The 16,342-nt window shown below is 39.8% G+C and overlaps 1 protein-coding gene across 2 annotated transcripts; it reads left to right on the forward strand.

Annotated features, from left to right (window-relative positions):
• Positions 1–1,122: 1,122 nt before the first annotated feature.
• LOC134076387 (guanine nucleotide-binding protein G(s) subunit alpha-like) lies at positions 1,123–15,864 on the forward strand. 2 transcript variants are annotated; one of them, XM_062531416.1, is made up of 14 exons: positions 1,123–2,485; positions 4,236–4,308; positions 9,023–9,091; positions 9,256–9,294; positions 9,657–9,711; positions 10,693–10,812; positions 11,835–11,932; positions 12,492–12,546; positions 13,025–13,098; positions 13,472–13,530; positions 13,690–13,810; positions 14,114–14,244; positions 14,413–14,480; positions 14,657–15,864. In XM_062531416.1, exons 1-14 carry the CDS (start codon positions 2,347–2,349, stop codon positions 14,801–14,803), a joined length of 1,248 nt encoding a protein of 415 aa, XP_062387400.1. In that variant the 5' UTR covers positions 1,123–2,346; the 3' UTR covers positions 14,804–15,864. The 2 variants fall into 2 exon arrangements, with proteins under 2 accessions (XP_062387400.1, XP_062387401.1); XM_062531417.1 differs by lacking the exons at positions 9,023–9,091; positions 9,256–9,294.
• The last annotated feature ends 478 nt before the right edge of the window (positions 15,865–16,342 follow it).

A 16,342-nucleotide genomic window follows, 5' to 3' on the forward strand; every position in this document is an offset into this window, starting at 1 on the left:
GGTGAATAAAATCTGTCCCAGGAAATAGGTTTAGGCTATATATGCTACTGAAAAAGCACAGCATGAAAACACAGAATTTTAAATGAAGGATGTTAAGGTGAGGTTATGAAATAGGTACATTTCGAGTCAATAAGTCAGCATTCAATTTGATAATATGTAGTATTGACATTCTTCATTGGAAAATAATTATAGCCTACACCAAGTATAGCCAAGTTATCAGCAGAAAAGTAGTAAAGGTTAATTTTATGTAACTCTGTAGCTCTATATGGTGGCGCCCTCTAGTGTACGCCAACGTGAAATATTGTCAAAAGGCAGGAAGTAACCTACCTCAAGTTGGCAATAGAAGCATATGCCCTACACATGGGCATTTTGCGAAGACTGTGTTGGTTGGGCACGTCAGTCGTATTGTTATCCAAAATTGCTTTCTGTACACACACACAAACACACAGACATAACAGCGTCTGTATTTCAATCCTAATTTAATATATGTAACATAATCTCACTTTGCTTCATCTTTGACATCATAGGTGATGCCTGTGCAAACAATTGCAAACATGTTGCTCTTGATTGTGCACACCGATGCCTTTGCACTGAGTAGGCTACGAGGGAGGGAAAGCTCTTCTATGTGGTAAGCAGAAAATAGCAGATAGCAGGCCAATTGCAAATAAACACCATGTTAGAGCAGACGTCTGGGGTAGGCCTATGTGCCGTAAAAAATGTTTGTCTACTACGGGCTCTATTTACTTTATTGCATCGGCCTTACTTAAATCTATTTCTGCTTCTTTTTTTTTTATTTTTTTAATCTATTTCAGAAGTATACAGCTGTTGATATCTGCACAAGTTCATGTCAATTCCTAAGATCCGCCTCTCGTCTATTCAAAACAGAAAAAGGCTAAATATGACTCACCCGTCTATTACATTAGATTGATTCTAAATTTTACACGTGTCTGATAATTTACATTAACAGTGTGTAGTATGGTCCCGCACTTTTCTCTAAATCCCCTGCAAAACATTCTGGTTTCTCCCGTCTCTTTGAAGAGGGCGCCCCTTCTCCGCAGAATGTGAGCACGCTGACGTTTTGTGCAATCATGTGATTAGACCCTGTTCGTTCCCAGGGTTCTGTGTGATCTATTTGCCCCACCCCACCTCTTCAGAGCTGCTAGTCTCAATGTCTAATTCCTGGAGAAAACGGGGAAAGAGCCTGAAAAATATATATTTTTGCGTCTCGACTCAACCTCGACTCGCCGAAGAAGCACGTCTCTTACGTGGTGGAATGTGTTGTCCCAAACGGCGTTATATTCATGAACGTACATGCACATGTGTGTACCCACCACTCGCATTCTAAAGGACTACAAAGCTAAGGCTTGACAGCGGGGTTATACCAACAAGAAACGAGAAAATATCCAAGGATTCGCATTATTTTGCCATTGGTAGACAATTCGAATTCTGTTTGAAACTTGTCTTGTGAATATTCGATGTCTAATTGGTGTGTGGAGATCCGTATTACACCAACAAAAGGAGAGGCAGAGAAGGCCTTAGGCTTGGGGAAAACCAGCAAGGAACTGCTATCGCAGAAACGAGGAATAAGAAGGAATTTCTGAATTTGTTCAGAACGGGCCATCGGAATCGTATTTCTGACTACACTGTGTTCTCAAGTATTTGAATAGCCTGTGACATGAAGCGAAAAAATGGATACGCTGAAAACAATATAGCCTACGCATAGCCTTCATTTAGTAGCGTAGAGTGCAAATGTTGTTACACACTACGCTTGTTCGTATCTGCATGGAGGATTGCTGACACATCGAAGAAACACGGCCTAATGAATTGAAATGCTTTTTATTAAACCCCACTGGTCTTCTGCACCAAGAGCATACTCGACTAGGAATAAAATCCAGTTGGGATTGCAGTCATATGCTTCATTTACTGCTAGCCAATCCGTGGAATTAAGCATTTTCCCCATTTCAGCGCTGAAGTGAAGAAGGCTGAAGTCACGGCTACTTGTTTTGACTGTGGTTTATAGCTTTATATCAAGAAAGCTGTGATCATTCAGCGAACATCTGAGGGCCGCACTGTTGTCGTCATCAGCAGTAGGCTATCCTGCTCTCCTAGCAGGGCCAGCAGCACTACTGAAAAGACGCAGGATGTACACTACGTAAAATAGAAACTGCACAATCACGTATCTAATCAGGCCGTATAGTTTTATGCTTCACTGGTGTATTTTTACAAACTGTTTAAATGTCACAAATGTATTCGACTATTTAGTGGGTCAAACAAGAGAGATAGTAAAGGGTGATTAATTATTTATTTTTAACATTCCCCTCCCCTGGACGCTTTTCGTGTGGGAAGATGGGCTGTTTGGGGAATAGTAAGACAGATGACCAACAAAATGAAGCTAGGCAACAAAAAGAAGCTAGCAAAAGGATTGAAAAACAATTACAGAAAGACAAACAGCTATACAGAGCAACACATCGGCTTCTACTTTTGGGTAAGTTTTGAGGTTGGTTCTCTAAACTTCAGCTGTTTGCAGGCTAGACATCAAGCAGCCTATCTCATGAGCTCTGTTCTGGCTATGCGGTGTCTGCCAAAATACGCAAGTTTGTCGGCAGCACAGGCCTATGGTTTCATTTAATAAGGTTAAGTAGCCTATGGGCTACTGTCACATTGTAACGTTTATACTTGAAACAGGCAACATTGTTGCAAAAAGAATTCTACTGTTCATGAGGAACACTGTCGCCAGTGTTTACTCCCCCTAAACTTATTTTGTCATCCGGCGATAATATCGAATCCTGAATGTGCGTGTCATGTCTTTCGAGGCGTGGGTGTGTTCTCATGGCTTCGGTGTCTTAGCTAGCCTATGACATGTTTGTAGGAGTTGTTCAGATAGAATGATCTTTCTGTGATAGTCACAAGGAAGAAACTATTTCCCATCGATAGATTTCTCTACATGTAGATTTGTTGGCCAGGTACAATACAATTGTTAGGCTGATTCGATGGAAATGTGGTTTTTTTTTTGCTATGCCACCGGTAATTTTTGTCCTAGAGGAAGTGACGGTTCAAATGGAAAGCAGAAGTGAAGTCGTATTTAACCATAACAAATATGTCTGCCGACAGACTTTATGCTTGTGCATGGTATTTCCTCTAATTTCTCCCTGTTTTGATGTCCCACGGTCACTGAAATCTGAAGAGAGAAAGTTTTGGACTTAACTTTGAGATGTCTACCAACTAGATGTGCTCTATTCTACAAACAATTAATCTACAAACGAGGCCTTTTTATAACCTTGATATCTGACCCCATTAAAAAGAAACCAATTGCAGACTACTTCATCCTGAATGTCTATGGGCTGTACTCAGACACTGAAAGATCTTTAGACACTGGGATTGTGCTAGCCTACTTTGTCACTCTGGAATGTAGGCTTATATGTCCCACAAATTTCTTGAAGATGTCAAACAGGAAAGTTAAGGTCAACCCTTTGGTATAGCTGGCATTCCTCCAGTAATTCAGAGGTAGAGGGCTCACCTCAGCACAGGTGTCGGCACAGTATCCTCAAAATGAACTGATTTAAGTTACGACAAAGCTTTTTCATCATTTTAGGGTGTGCCAATGCCCTTCTTAGTTGCCTGGAAGTCTGAGCACTGGCAAACCAGTGTAACAGCCCTTTGGAATGCATCTTTCAAACTTGGAGTCACACATTTAAGATATGATTATAGTTCGACAGAATTTATGAGGGGAAGGACCTGTGTTTACATACATACAATAACATAGGAGTGTCAGGACAACTTGAAACAAACAAATTCAGTTGTCATTAATGAATTTGCCATCGTCATGGGAAGTCCATGAACAACATGCATTATATGTTATAGAAATATATATAATATTCTATTTGACTTTCTGGCTTTTGTCTACTGACTATTTATAGCACAGAAACATGTGGGGGAGAAATTAACTTGGGAGGTTGTCTTTCTAGGTTGCTCTGTAGATTGACAATGATTGCATGTTTCTTGAAGTGGTTCAATTACTTGAATAAATGGTTTAAGATTTGAGGCAGACTTGTGGTCAACAATGTCTTCAGCTTATGGTTAAGTTTGGCTTGCATTCCCATTGTCTGGCTATTACAATATATTCTGGAACTGTATGTGCTCAGTTGATCATTGGAGATGGTGAAGACAGATCTTTTGATAGGATTCCACACTTTATCATTTAATGAACCCTCTCGCTCTCTCTTTCTCTCTCACAGGTGCTGGCGAGTCTGGGAAGAGCACCATTGTAAAGCAGATGCGAATCCTTCATGTCAATGGCTTCAATGCAGAGTAAGTGATCCCAACGTTTAATACGGGAATATAAACAAAGCGTTTTAAAATTGGTATGACCATACAGACAGCTGCGATTATGTCACTTGTCCTACATGAAACTTGCCATCTGATGCTTTTTATCGATGGCATCAGTGGAAAAGTAGGAAGTGTAGGAATCCAATAGTAGCCATTGCTGATTGGTTAGAAAGGTTGGTCCAATAGTTTTGAAATTAACCTGAAGTCTATGCTCACTGGGTTGCAATGACTTAACCTCAAAGAATACTACTGAGATTTTCTTTTTCTTTTCAGCACAAAAATGTAAAACTCTTGACTTGGTCACACAGTCACGGTGTAAGCTAATCGAAAGGCTGTATGTGACGTAATGATTACTGCACATAGTTTCATCATACACTTTTCCGTGTTTTTAAAGCATTTTCAGAATTATATCGACAATTCAACAATAATGTTGGCTTTCAACAATTCAGGATATCTCAATATGCGGTTACATTCATTACTGCTTAGCAATTTGCTGCTCTTATAACAATGTTTTGAGTAGATTTATGGTCTGCTGTAAATGACTATGGTGCATATGACCCAAACAGTTTAGATTGAAAAGAAATGACACTATTCTCTCACTGTTTAATTTATGTTATGAGTAGCTGTGTGTGACGATAATTTTGCATCTGCTTGTTGAAAACACTGCAAGACTTCTGCTGCTGTCAAATGAATCGAGATCTTGACCATTCTCGTACAAACATAGAATAAGTGGTTTGTCATGTCTATGGAACTTTTCACAGAGATAACTTGATCTAGGCCAGTGCTGCTTTCTCACTTCAGATTTTGTATATATATTTTGTCTGAATTATTGAAGTTCCATTTAAATTTCCTTTCTCTGACTGCTGCAGTTCCCTGTTTACCTCTTGTCCATGTAGTCGCGGGTGCCCCCAGTTGATGTGTTTGCATTGCCCGCATTACGGTACTGTTTTGGTTGATGTTGGAATTACCTTTGAATTTCCTATTCATTTATCAAAGGATTTTTACACATTTTGTTACTTTTGTAGTCACACAACTTTGTTTTCTTAATTTGACGGCCGGTGTGAACGGTCAGCTTGCTAAATAACATAATAGTGATTTAGTTGGAGATCATGGTTCATGTTGGAACCATGAAAATGAAGGAGTGTTGATGAACATATTTAGTAGTTATTTAGCGTTTTTAATCACAACAACAAATCCAGGGGATATCAAAGCTGTGTAAAGGGTCAGTCAGTCACACGTATCAAAGATCGAAGCCTGAAGAGGTCAGCAGTTTGTGGTTTTAGCCTTTACTAGTAGGCCTTTGTCCCATGCTTGAAGTTGCAGGTGTGATTTCTGTGTGAGGCTTCTCACAGCATGGGTCACGTAAACATGTGATGCACTTGGGTACATGGGTAACATGTTGGGTGTCAATGTCTCCAGTTTGAGTCACACCTACTGTATGTTTTAAGCATAATATGGGTTAATTGGTCACCTGTGCTGCTTAAAGCCAATTTAAGAATTCCCCTGTCAATTTTGGGTGTACGGTACAAAATGGATGTTGCATATTCTAGCATGGTTATTCCATGTCAAAGCAGACAGAATCCAGGAAAACGGTTGCTGCACTGTTTCAGATTTTGCTCAAAGTATGTTTACATAATGTTTAGGTCCAAAAACTAAGTGATGTGAAATATTTTTGTTGAATGGTTGTGTATTCATATTTTGTTTTTAGACTAAAAAGTGTTATTCCTAGCCTGCCCAAACATTATAGGACGAAAGATGGTTATGGTTATGGTTATGGTTATGGTTATGGTTATTTAGCAGACGCCTTTGTCCAAAGCGACATACAAATAAATAACAATACAAATTAAATAATTAAGATAAACATGTTCTCGGTATGACTGGACCATTAAACACTTGTACTGCATGTCCTTTTGTTTGATATAGGGCTCTAGATTTGGAATAAAGTGTAAAGAGAGTGAAGGATCTTATAAACTGTTTTTGTACTCATGTGGCACAATTGTATTTTGTCTGCAAATACAATACTTTTTGTTAGATTTTTTACAGTGTATGAGCATGAAAACATTAACGATAAAATGAGGTGTGGTTGCATTTATTGGTAATTTTCATAGAATAAAAGTCGGATGAGAAGTTGCTTTTCTTCCATCGTATAAAGTTTGGGCTGGCAATGAATAATACTTTTTAGATATTTCCAAACCAATATGAAAACAAGAAAAAAAATGAGAACAGGATTTGGACAGAAATATTTTACAGGCATCGGCATTGGGACCCATACATAAAATATACATGGTTTCAACAAAATCTGAGATGGCGCAGCAACATCCTTATTTGATTTGACATGGAATGACCAGCACACTTGGAGAGGATTTGAGTTGGTGGGTTGTAACATTACTGTACAAGTCTGTTTCAAAATAGGACAACATGGTCCTGAGTGAAGTGAGATTGTAGGAGTTTGCCCTCTTATGAACCTGACGGCTTGGTATTATGATCGCAGTGTTCTCAGTACTTCTGTTGTGCTTCCATGTACATAAGCTTATGTGTTTGGGGAAAGCCTTTGGAACTGACTTGTCTGTGGATTCAGTGTCATTGTATGGAGGACCAGACAAACTTGATTTAATATTAGTGAGCACACGCTAGTTAAATCACACTAGTACTACCCTTAATTAATACTTCACAACACATTATTCATTGATGCACATACATACATACAGGTATTGTACATATAGACATGATGACACAGGGACTACACAGCCTACTCTTCCTCTGTACTGGTCATGCCATAACGTAATGTGGTGAAAACTGAGCTCACAAAACTTAAGCTTTAGCTGTGTCAGGTTAAACAGAGCCAGCTGGTACGTCAGGCTCCTTTGGAGCTTGGAAGGAAAACAAACTACATCATCTTTCTCTTCAGTGGAGACTTTTGATGCACCTTTCTGCTCAGGTTTCAACTTATGTATCTACACACAATCTGATAAAAAAGGAATCCGTGAGTTGCATCAGAGAACTGAACTCGTCAGTTCTCCACTCCAGAAGTTCTCCAGACCCGGATGTGTGCACGCACATACAGTACACACCGTTTTCTGATTGTCATGTCATTGTCATTTTCATATTGTCACTCAGACATATAGGGTGCCTCTCATTTGGTGTTTTATACACCCTTCCTTCCTTCCTCGATCCTTGTCCTCACTGATCTAGATAAAGAATGATGGGGCGACAACAATGGGATAGTCTATCCAGTGTTCGTTATAGATCAGTGGGAACGCCCCTCGAGGACCGAGCATCGAGGATCGAGGAGAGTGTTCGAGAGACACCTATTGTATCCTACCCTTCCCTAAGTTTGGTCAAGGGGGACATCTGTGCTATTTAAACCACATGCCACTCTCACTAGTTAACAACTACATAAAGCTGTTTGGAGTCTGAATTATGCTACAAGAGCCTAGTGACATGGCTTGGGTTCAGGCTTTAAAACAAAAAGAAAAACTATAAACATTCCTACCAAAGTTTTTGTTTTTACAATATGGTTCATAACATTTTGATAAAGCAAGTATATTCATAAATCAAAAGAAGGATCCACACACTGTATTAAAAGCTCCCAGAAACTTTAATTCATAGTCATATGAATGGAAGTTTTTGGAAGCTTCTAATACAATGTGCAGATAATTTTGTTGATTTTTACCTTGATAACATTATGATAAAGTAACATCTTACTCTTCATTACATTTTGCCCAGTTCCATTTGTTGGCAGTTCTGTTACTTTTCCAACCTAGCAGTGTTGCTCAAGAGCCACTAAATCACTCAATATAGCTTAAAGGCTGTGTTGCAGGTTAACCACCACTGTTGATTAATGGGTACATAAAGCACTCGAGATATGTATATCATTTAAAAAAAATAAAAAAAATCTCCAAATGGTGTTAAAGGCCAGTTTCTGTAGGTTTTTTTTGTTTGGTTGGTTGTTTGTTTTTTTAACGCAATTCTGTTAATACGTAACCTTGGGGAGACGTGGAGACTATGCATGGTTCATTTGGACACACTCCAATATAAATCGTTGTTATACGTAACATTATACTATCATGTAATGGCATGCTAATTGCGATTAGCATTTCAACGCCTATAAAGTTGGTTTAAACTTGGAAGAATAGTATTAAGCTGTTTTAATATTGATTGGAATTGCTGTTATGAAGACTATTTCGAACCTGTTAGACGTGAGTTGGCGAATGATGAATTGCCGAGAACTGATGGCTGTCAAAGCATGGTCAGAGGATATGAGTGGAGAGTTTAAGTGCCCTGGTGAGATCATACTAGGCATCGGTGCATACTAGGCTATACTAGATACGACACACCTTTTTTTTTTACTGTCAGTGAATAGCACAGAGTGAAAGACAACGTTTTCGTTATATCTAGTGACAGTGATAATGTCGTTAGTTCAAATAAGTACTGGTAAACTTAGTCAGAAGATCTAGAAATATAAGACATTATGCTAGATATGTAACAGGGCTAACTTGCCAGTCCCACCTGTGAACCCCACCACACACCCCGGTTGCAAGCGTCGCCGCGGCCGAGTAGGCTGGTCATGTCTTCAGCATGATTATTTTTTCGATAACTACTCCTCGTGTGATTGACTGTCATTGACACCGCCAGGACACCGCTTACCTAGACAGCGAGAGAGTAGTAAGTGTATCTGTATCGCTGTGTTTGGCAGGTACTTCAGTGATGGGAGCGGGCGGGCCCCTTCCTTGGAAACTATGGTGGAGGGCTGCTGTAAAGTGAAGTGAGTGCAGTTTGGTCCAGGAGCTCACCCCTCGTCCAGCAGATGTGACATGATCTATCTATCTGTCTATATACCTATCTAGGATATATATATCTATGTATCTATAATCCGCGCTTTCTACTGTTGAACACTCCTCTCCACTCCTCTCTCCTGACACTCTCAAGGGTCTTTGGATATCGGCCTAGCGCGGCGTTCTCCCCAAGGTGACGTAATGCAATGCATTGTGGGGGAAAGGAGAATCATTTCAAACCTCTGTAAAATAGTACCTTTTCACATCATATTCCGTTTTGTGATACCCAACATCATCAGATACAATGAATAACAGTTTAAATGTGTATTACCAACAAGTTAATTGCGCAAACTCCTTGGAAAATGAACCCTGCAACACAGCCTTTAAGAACTCTCCATATTACAAGAAAGAAAGACGAGAAAGTTCGTCTTTAGGGCTAAAATGCATTTGTCAGTTATGCATTCTAAATGTCCTTTGAGCATTACAAAAGCACTTGAATTGGTATCTGCTTGTTTTGTCTGCTATAAGTGATGTTGGTTGCTTGCTTTTTCATAGGGAGAAAAAACAGAAAATTCAGGACATCAAGAACAACATTAAGGAGGCGATAGAAGTAAGGGAGCTGCATATTGAAATATACTCTCTGTATTTTACACAGGCTGTTGATGTTCACTGGAATCTCAAATATGTTGAATGTGAGATTGTCAACTTTATATGTGTGACATATCCTAATTGGATTTAGTTGCTGTGCTGATGCTTTTCAGTACACAGAGGGCTAGTTGGTCTGTCGCTGCCGGATGTGAGTCGAACATAGATGCACATAAGTCGCACATGTGCTGCACATCATTCATTTTCCTTTTTTAAGCAAATTGCAAAAAGCAACAATTTGTTGCCTCTCAGTCAAATATGACTTGAGTATGGCTCCGTCTTCCTGTACCCGAATGTTTACATAATGCCGATTTGCTTTAACCATTTATGTTTCAGCTTGTGCGACTCACATTTATGTTCAGCTCATGTCAGGCAGTCACATGGTCTATGTTTTACAACACATCATAACTTTTTAATCAGTCAACAGCCTCTAAAGCAAGTATGAAAAAAGGTTTGAACCAAATTCTAAGCTTAATTTCATTGCAGTGAGAAAAATATCCCTATATAGATGTAGTTACTTTCTTACGTAATTGGTCATGATGGGACTGAACTGTATACAAAATTCATCATAGGAAAAAAGGACTGCAAACAAAAGAGCTAATAGGTGGTTTGCCCCTGGAGTTGTATTCATTCTTATTTTGGTGTTTTGAACACATTGGTCGGATGATGTTGATGTTTGAAACACTGTGTGTCACCTGAACTCTTAGCTTATGTTGACTCTTAGTTGCTCTGGTGTGATCTTGTGTTAAATGGAAAATTTTCAGTTTAAGGGAAGTAACAATGTATGTTAATCTAGGGCATTGTTTGATATATGTTTTTATATATGTGTGTATGTGTGTGTGTGTGTGTGTGTGCGCGCGTGTGTGTGTGTGTGTGTGAGAGAGAGAGAGAGAGAGATAAATGATGAGAAGAGAGAAAAGAGATAAATTGTTCTTTTGTTATTCAGACTATAGTAACAGCCATGGGAACCCTGGCTCCGCCTCTTCAGCTGGCCTGTCCTGCCAACCAATGGAGAATGGATTATGTCCTTAACCTAGCAAATCAGAAAGACTTTGATTTTCCTGCTGTAAGTATAGCTTCCAAATTGAGTGGGAATTGGACATTCCAAGGTGTGAGTGTGTGTGTGTGTGTGTGCTTGAGCTTGAGAGAGAGGGAATTGAAATGTTACAATTGAGTGGACTGAAGTATTAATTTCCTCCTTTTGGGATCTGCGCTGTGGTGATGAAGGTTCCATTGTGACATGAAATATGTTCCTCATGTGCTTTGTCTGTGCATGCAAGTGCCACAGGGTAGTTTCTCCCATGACTCCACTCGTTAGCAGGGCTGTGGTCCCTTTTGGCCTTTCTCTTGGGCCCTCACTTTAGAGACAACTGTCTGCTGACACACACACAGAAACACACACACATACTCTCTTTCACTCGCTCTTTCCTTTTCTCTCTCTCTCTCTCTCTCTCTCTCTCTCTCTCTCTCTCTCTCTCACACACACACACACACACACACACACACACACACCAGTGTCTGCCAGACCCTGTATCCTGGCAGTTTCCTCTGAGTCAACACTTAAGAGCTATACCTGGGGCTATACCTCAAATAGGCTCAAATTCTATATTATTCTGTCTTATTAAAAATGGTATAGTCAGTGATTGGGTGTAAGCACACAAATAAGGGGGAAACAATGCCTCAATTCTACAACATTTAGTCAATACCAACACAAAGAGGCACCCAACCAATCAGAACAGTTATGCAATCAATCATGTGTCCTAGCCATGACTGTGAACTTGATATACTGGATATCTGAGGAGAACCCTGAAGGGAGGTGGTGTATTTTGCAGTGTTTTCTGGCAATAAAACATAGACATTTGTTCAATTAGTTCAGAAACACCAAGACCCCATTTAGCGTTCATTTAGCGTATTTGTTTACTGTACTTATTTGAAGGTAGATGTTTCTAGTCACACTCTCCACATGTGGTGTTCTTATTTTGAAATATTGAATTAATGTTTGTTTTTGGTCCGTACCGACACAACAGTTAGCATAAGCATAAGTGACGGCACTCTGTCTCTCCCTCTCTCACTCACCCCCCACCACAGGAGTTCTATGAGCTCGCCAAATGCCTTTGGCAGGATGAAGGTGTGAAGGCGTGCTATGAAAGGTCTAACGAGTACCAGCTCATAGACTGTGCCCAGTAGTGAGTACTCCTTGTAGTTCTGTTTGTACTTGACCCTCGGACACAAGACACAGTCTTTGCCCCCTACCCCTGTTCAATATCATATACTTCTCATTCAACATAATTTGGTTCGTAAAAAATGTAACATTTTGGCCTTGTGTCTTATGACAATATTGACTGTGACTGTGTCCATCGTCACTGGATTCTCTGTGCATGTGTGTTTGTATATCTGTGGCATGAGCATGGCTATTACAAGTAAACATGTAACATCTGAATTATGAAATTAGATAGCATATAACATATTGGTTAAATCCTATTTTCTTTTCAAACAATTGTTTATTGGATAGGCATCCATCAACATTTAACTGGTGTCCATCTACAAAAAGTCAATGAAAAGGAACCTTTCTCTCAAAAATAATAAATTGCATGCTCATGTTTAATAATTAAATTAGTAATAGCTCCTAGTTTTGTTTCCTCTTGTTGTGTGTAGACATTGCCCATTGTGTTTATTTTTGAATGATTTTTTAAATAAGGGAAGATGATCATAAAACCAATCGGACTATCTTTCTCCTCTCTGCAGCTTTTTAGACAAGATAGACATTGTGAAGCAGAGTGACTACACGCCCTCTGATCAGGTGAGTGTGTGTCAAAATGGCCAGTTTGATTGTGCTGCTCTGTTCTGTGATTGTGTGATGAAACATGTATTTATTCTGGCTGAATACCTCTCTTAATATGGCCTCATGACCATATATACCAATATTAGCTATTTTATACACTGAATGTATCTATTTTAATTTATTTACAGTAAATGGTTTGATAGTTTTAACATTTTCAAAAAGTGACTTTAAAGACTCATCTATTAATACAGTCATGGTGTCAATTTTGTATTGTTATTATGGTTATCGTTATTATCCCATTAGAATTATTTGTTATGTTACGATTATCAATATTATTTTTTACCGATATATGTAAACTTTTTTAATGATTATGTTTATTGTTAATACTGTATGTTGCTTTGGACAAAAAAGTCTGCAAGAACCATAAACCATAAACATTCAATAGCCTCAATCACCCTTTTTAAATGGTTTCTATATGTGTCTTCCTCATTCTCAGGACTTGCTCAGATGCAGAGTTCTAACCTCTGGGATCTTCGAGACAAGATTCCAAGTGGACAAAGTCAATTTCCAGTAAGTATTCAGCACTCCTCAGCTAATTTTAAATAGAGGACTGTACAGCCCTGGGTTTGAGTTCAAGATTAGACTGTCCTAATTAGATGGAGATGGGTTGGGATCATATTCGTAGTTCCTGAGGTCACACGTCATGATTGCATAGATTGGCCTTTGTCAACAGCAATCATAATGTTTGAAAACAAGGCCCAGCTAGTTGTTCAACATGGTTTGTTAACCAGTCTTATATGCATTCTATTTCATTAATGAACATGAACAGTATTGTACTGAACTTCCAAACTAATTGTAGGGGGCGAATTCAGTGAGTGGATGAGTGGATCTGAAGTGGTTTTAAAATCGGAAATCTTCAACCTGACATTTGTTTTCTTTTTAGTATGTTTGATGTTGGAGGACAGAGAGACGAGCGAAGAAAATGGATCCAGTGCTTCAACGGTAAAAGCTCTTTAACCTGTGTGATGTCACATTGATGTGATGTGAATGATGCTTGTTATTGTACTCTATCTATCTATCTATCTATCTATCTATCTATCTATCTATCTATCCTATCTCTCTCTCTCATTTACTCAATCTCAATCTCTCTTCTGCTAACAGATGTAACAGCGATCATCTTTGTGGTGGCCAGTAGCAGTTACAATATGGTGGTCAGAGAGGACAATCATACCAACCGCTTACAGGAAGCATTGAATCTCTTTAAAAACATCTGGAACAATAGGTGACGGTCTACACTCACACATGTTAAATACAGACTCTAATGTTCTACTCTTTTGCTGTTTATCCAGACTGAGAAAGATATTCAGCATATTTGACCTTTAGAATAAATTGTGCAGTTCCTGTTCCATCAGACTTGTATCCCAATGATTTGATTGTATTCAGTGTATTTGCTCAATTCTTTCTTGTTTTAGACAAAATCTGTGAAGCATCACAAGTATCTAAATTACCACAATTATAAATTATACACAAACCAAACATCCGACATGGCTTAAGCAGGCTTTGTTTTCTCCCTGAATCTTCCCAGATGGTTGCGGACAATCTCGGTCATCCTGTTTCTCAACAAACAAGATCTACTGGCTGAGAAGGTTCTGGCAGGGAAGTCTAAAATTGAGGAGTACTTCCCTGAGTTTGCACGCTACACCACCCCAGATGACGGTGAGATTCCTGAAATATCAAAATATTCCACTCACACACATACTGTACATCATCTTTGCATCCAGTCTGACACACCAGTATTATATGTGTACATGTCTAGTAAACACTAGTGCAGTAAAGTATTTGCCAGTACAATTACGAAAAACACTTACTCACCTGTGTGTACAGCAACCCCAGAGTCGGGCGAACATCCACGGGTCACCAGAGCTAAGTATTTCATCAGAGACGAGTTTCTGGTAAGTCCAACAGACCCACAAACTCTTCAAGATGTGATTCCAGCGAAGTATGACAGTGAAAAGGGCTTTTTGTGGTTTTGTAGAGTAGGTTTTGAGGTTTTGAAGTTTGATGAAAACCTGATGGGAAAAAAAAATCCTGGAAGTAATGAATTTCTCCCCCAACGTCGTCCCCGCAGCGGATCAGCACAGCCAGCGGAGATGGCCGCCACTACTGCTACCCTCACTTCACCTGTGCCGTGGACACTGAGAATATCCGCCGCGTCTTCAATGACTGCCGGGATATCATCCAGAGGATGCATCTCCGCCAGTACGAACTCTTGTGATTGAAGGAGAGCGATGAACTCAGATAGATATACGAGCTGTTGGGATTGGAGCAGGAGAGAGGGGGGGGGGGGAACTCCATCAGCATGAGCTGTCGCTGTTAAGAGGGAGGGAAGGTGGACTTCACCGAGTGAGAGCTGACGGGATTGGAGGAAGAAAAGAGGAGTGACTGTGAAAAAGCTCTCACGACGGGGTGGGGGTGGGGGGGTGGAAACTGTGACTGTCCCCTCGTTTCCCACTGCTGACCCCCACACCCTAACACTTACACACAGACACAGACAAAAACACACACACGCATACACACATATTCAAGCACATATGCCTTTTTAGCAATCATACCCTAGTGTCATATGCACACTTCCTGATACACACCATCCTCACTTGAAGGTGCACACAATGTCTTTCCAGACTGGTAAGTATAAACACATGTCATCTTACACTGAAGGGCGGTTGTTCCTGATCATTTAGCTGCTTTTGAAGTGGTCAGCGACTGATTGGAATGGGGGGGAGGGGGGAGAGAAGATGGAGGGATTCCCAAGGCAAAAAGACTTTAGGGAACCAGAGATGTGAAAAGCTGTCAAGAAGAAGGTCTAGAGAGAAACTGCATTACGAGGAAAGAGACCAGTCTGCAACAGCTAAAAGAACTCCCCTCACAGGGTCATCTGTCTGTGGACTGCTGTGCCATTGATACTTTTGACCTCCCGCTCCTCCTGTCATCCCCCCTCCCCCCACTCCCTCCTTGTCCCACCCCCTTCCCAAACCTCTACCCTTTACGTTCTTATTCATCACCCCCCCCCCCCTCTTTCCAAATGCTTTGTTTTTCCTGCACCAATACAGTCTTGGTTGATCAGAGACTTTAAGAGTAACAATGTTTTAAAAATGACAGAAATGACTATGATAACTTGGACACTAATATGTTCTCTCACTCTCATCAGCCTTCTTCCATCATCATTCTCTTCTCCTGTCTCTTTATTTTACTGCTGGACTATTATTCTTGTACAGACTGTAAAATGTATTATTTTGTACAACTTTATTGAAAAAAAAAAACCTTGTAGAAGATTCATATGCCTCGACTATGGCTACATTTGTGTGTGTGTGTGTGTGTGTGTGTGTGTGTGTGTGTGTGTGTGTGTGTGGATATTACATTTCTATCTGTAAAAGAGTGCCATTGCTTGTTCTAAGCATACACACTTCACCACATGGCCAACATTTCCTGTGTGGTGATGAGTACCGCATTCATAGTTTTGGCAGCACTGCACACTAGGTGATTACATGAGTATCTTGACCTCTGAACAGTATATAGAGGTGTGTGTGTGTGTATGTGTGCACGTGTCTGGATATGAATATCATGGATATGAGACAAGGTTATTGTTGTGTTAAGCAATATCAAGATAGACATACATTTATAAGGGGGGTGATGGGGTGATAACTCACATAGTACATTTCAATGAATATTGACTAGTAGGCCTACATATAAGAACTGGATTTACTATAAAGATAATATTATCTTTGGAATATGTTCAGTTGTTACTGTTATGCAA

The sequence above is a fragment of the Sardina pilchardus genome, chromosome 3 (genome assembly GCF_963854185.1).
Source record: "Sardina pilchardus chromosome 3, fSarPil1.1, whole genome shotgun sequence".
NCBI classification, from domain to species: domain Eukaryota; kingdom Metazoa; phylum Chordata; class Actinopteri; order Clupeiformes; family Clupeidae; genus Sardina; species Sardina pilchardus.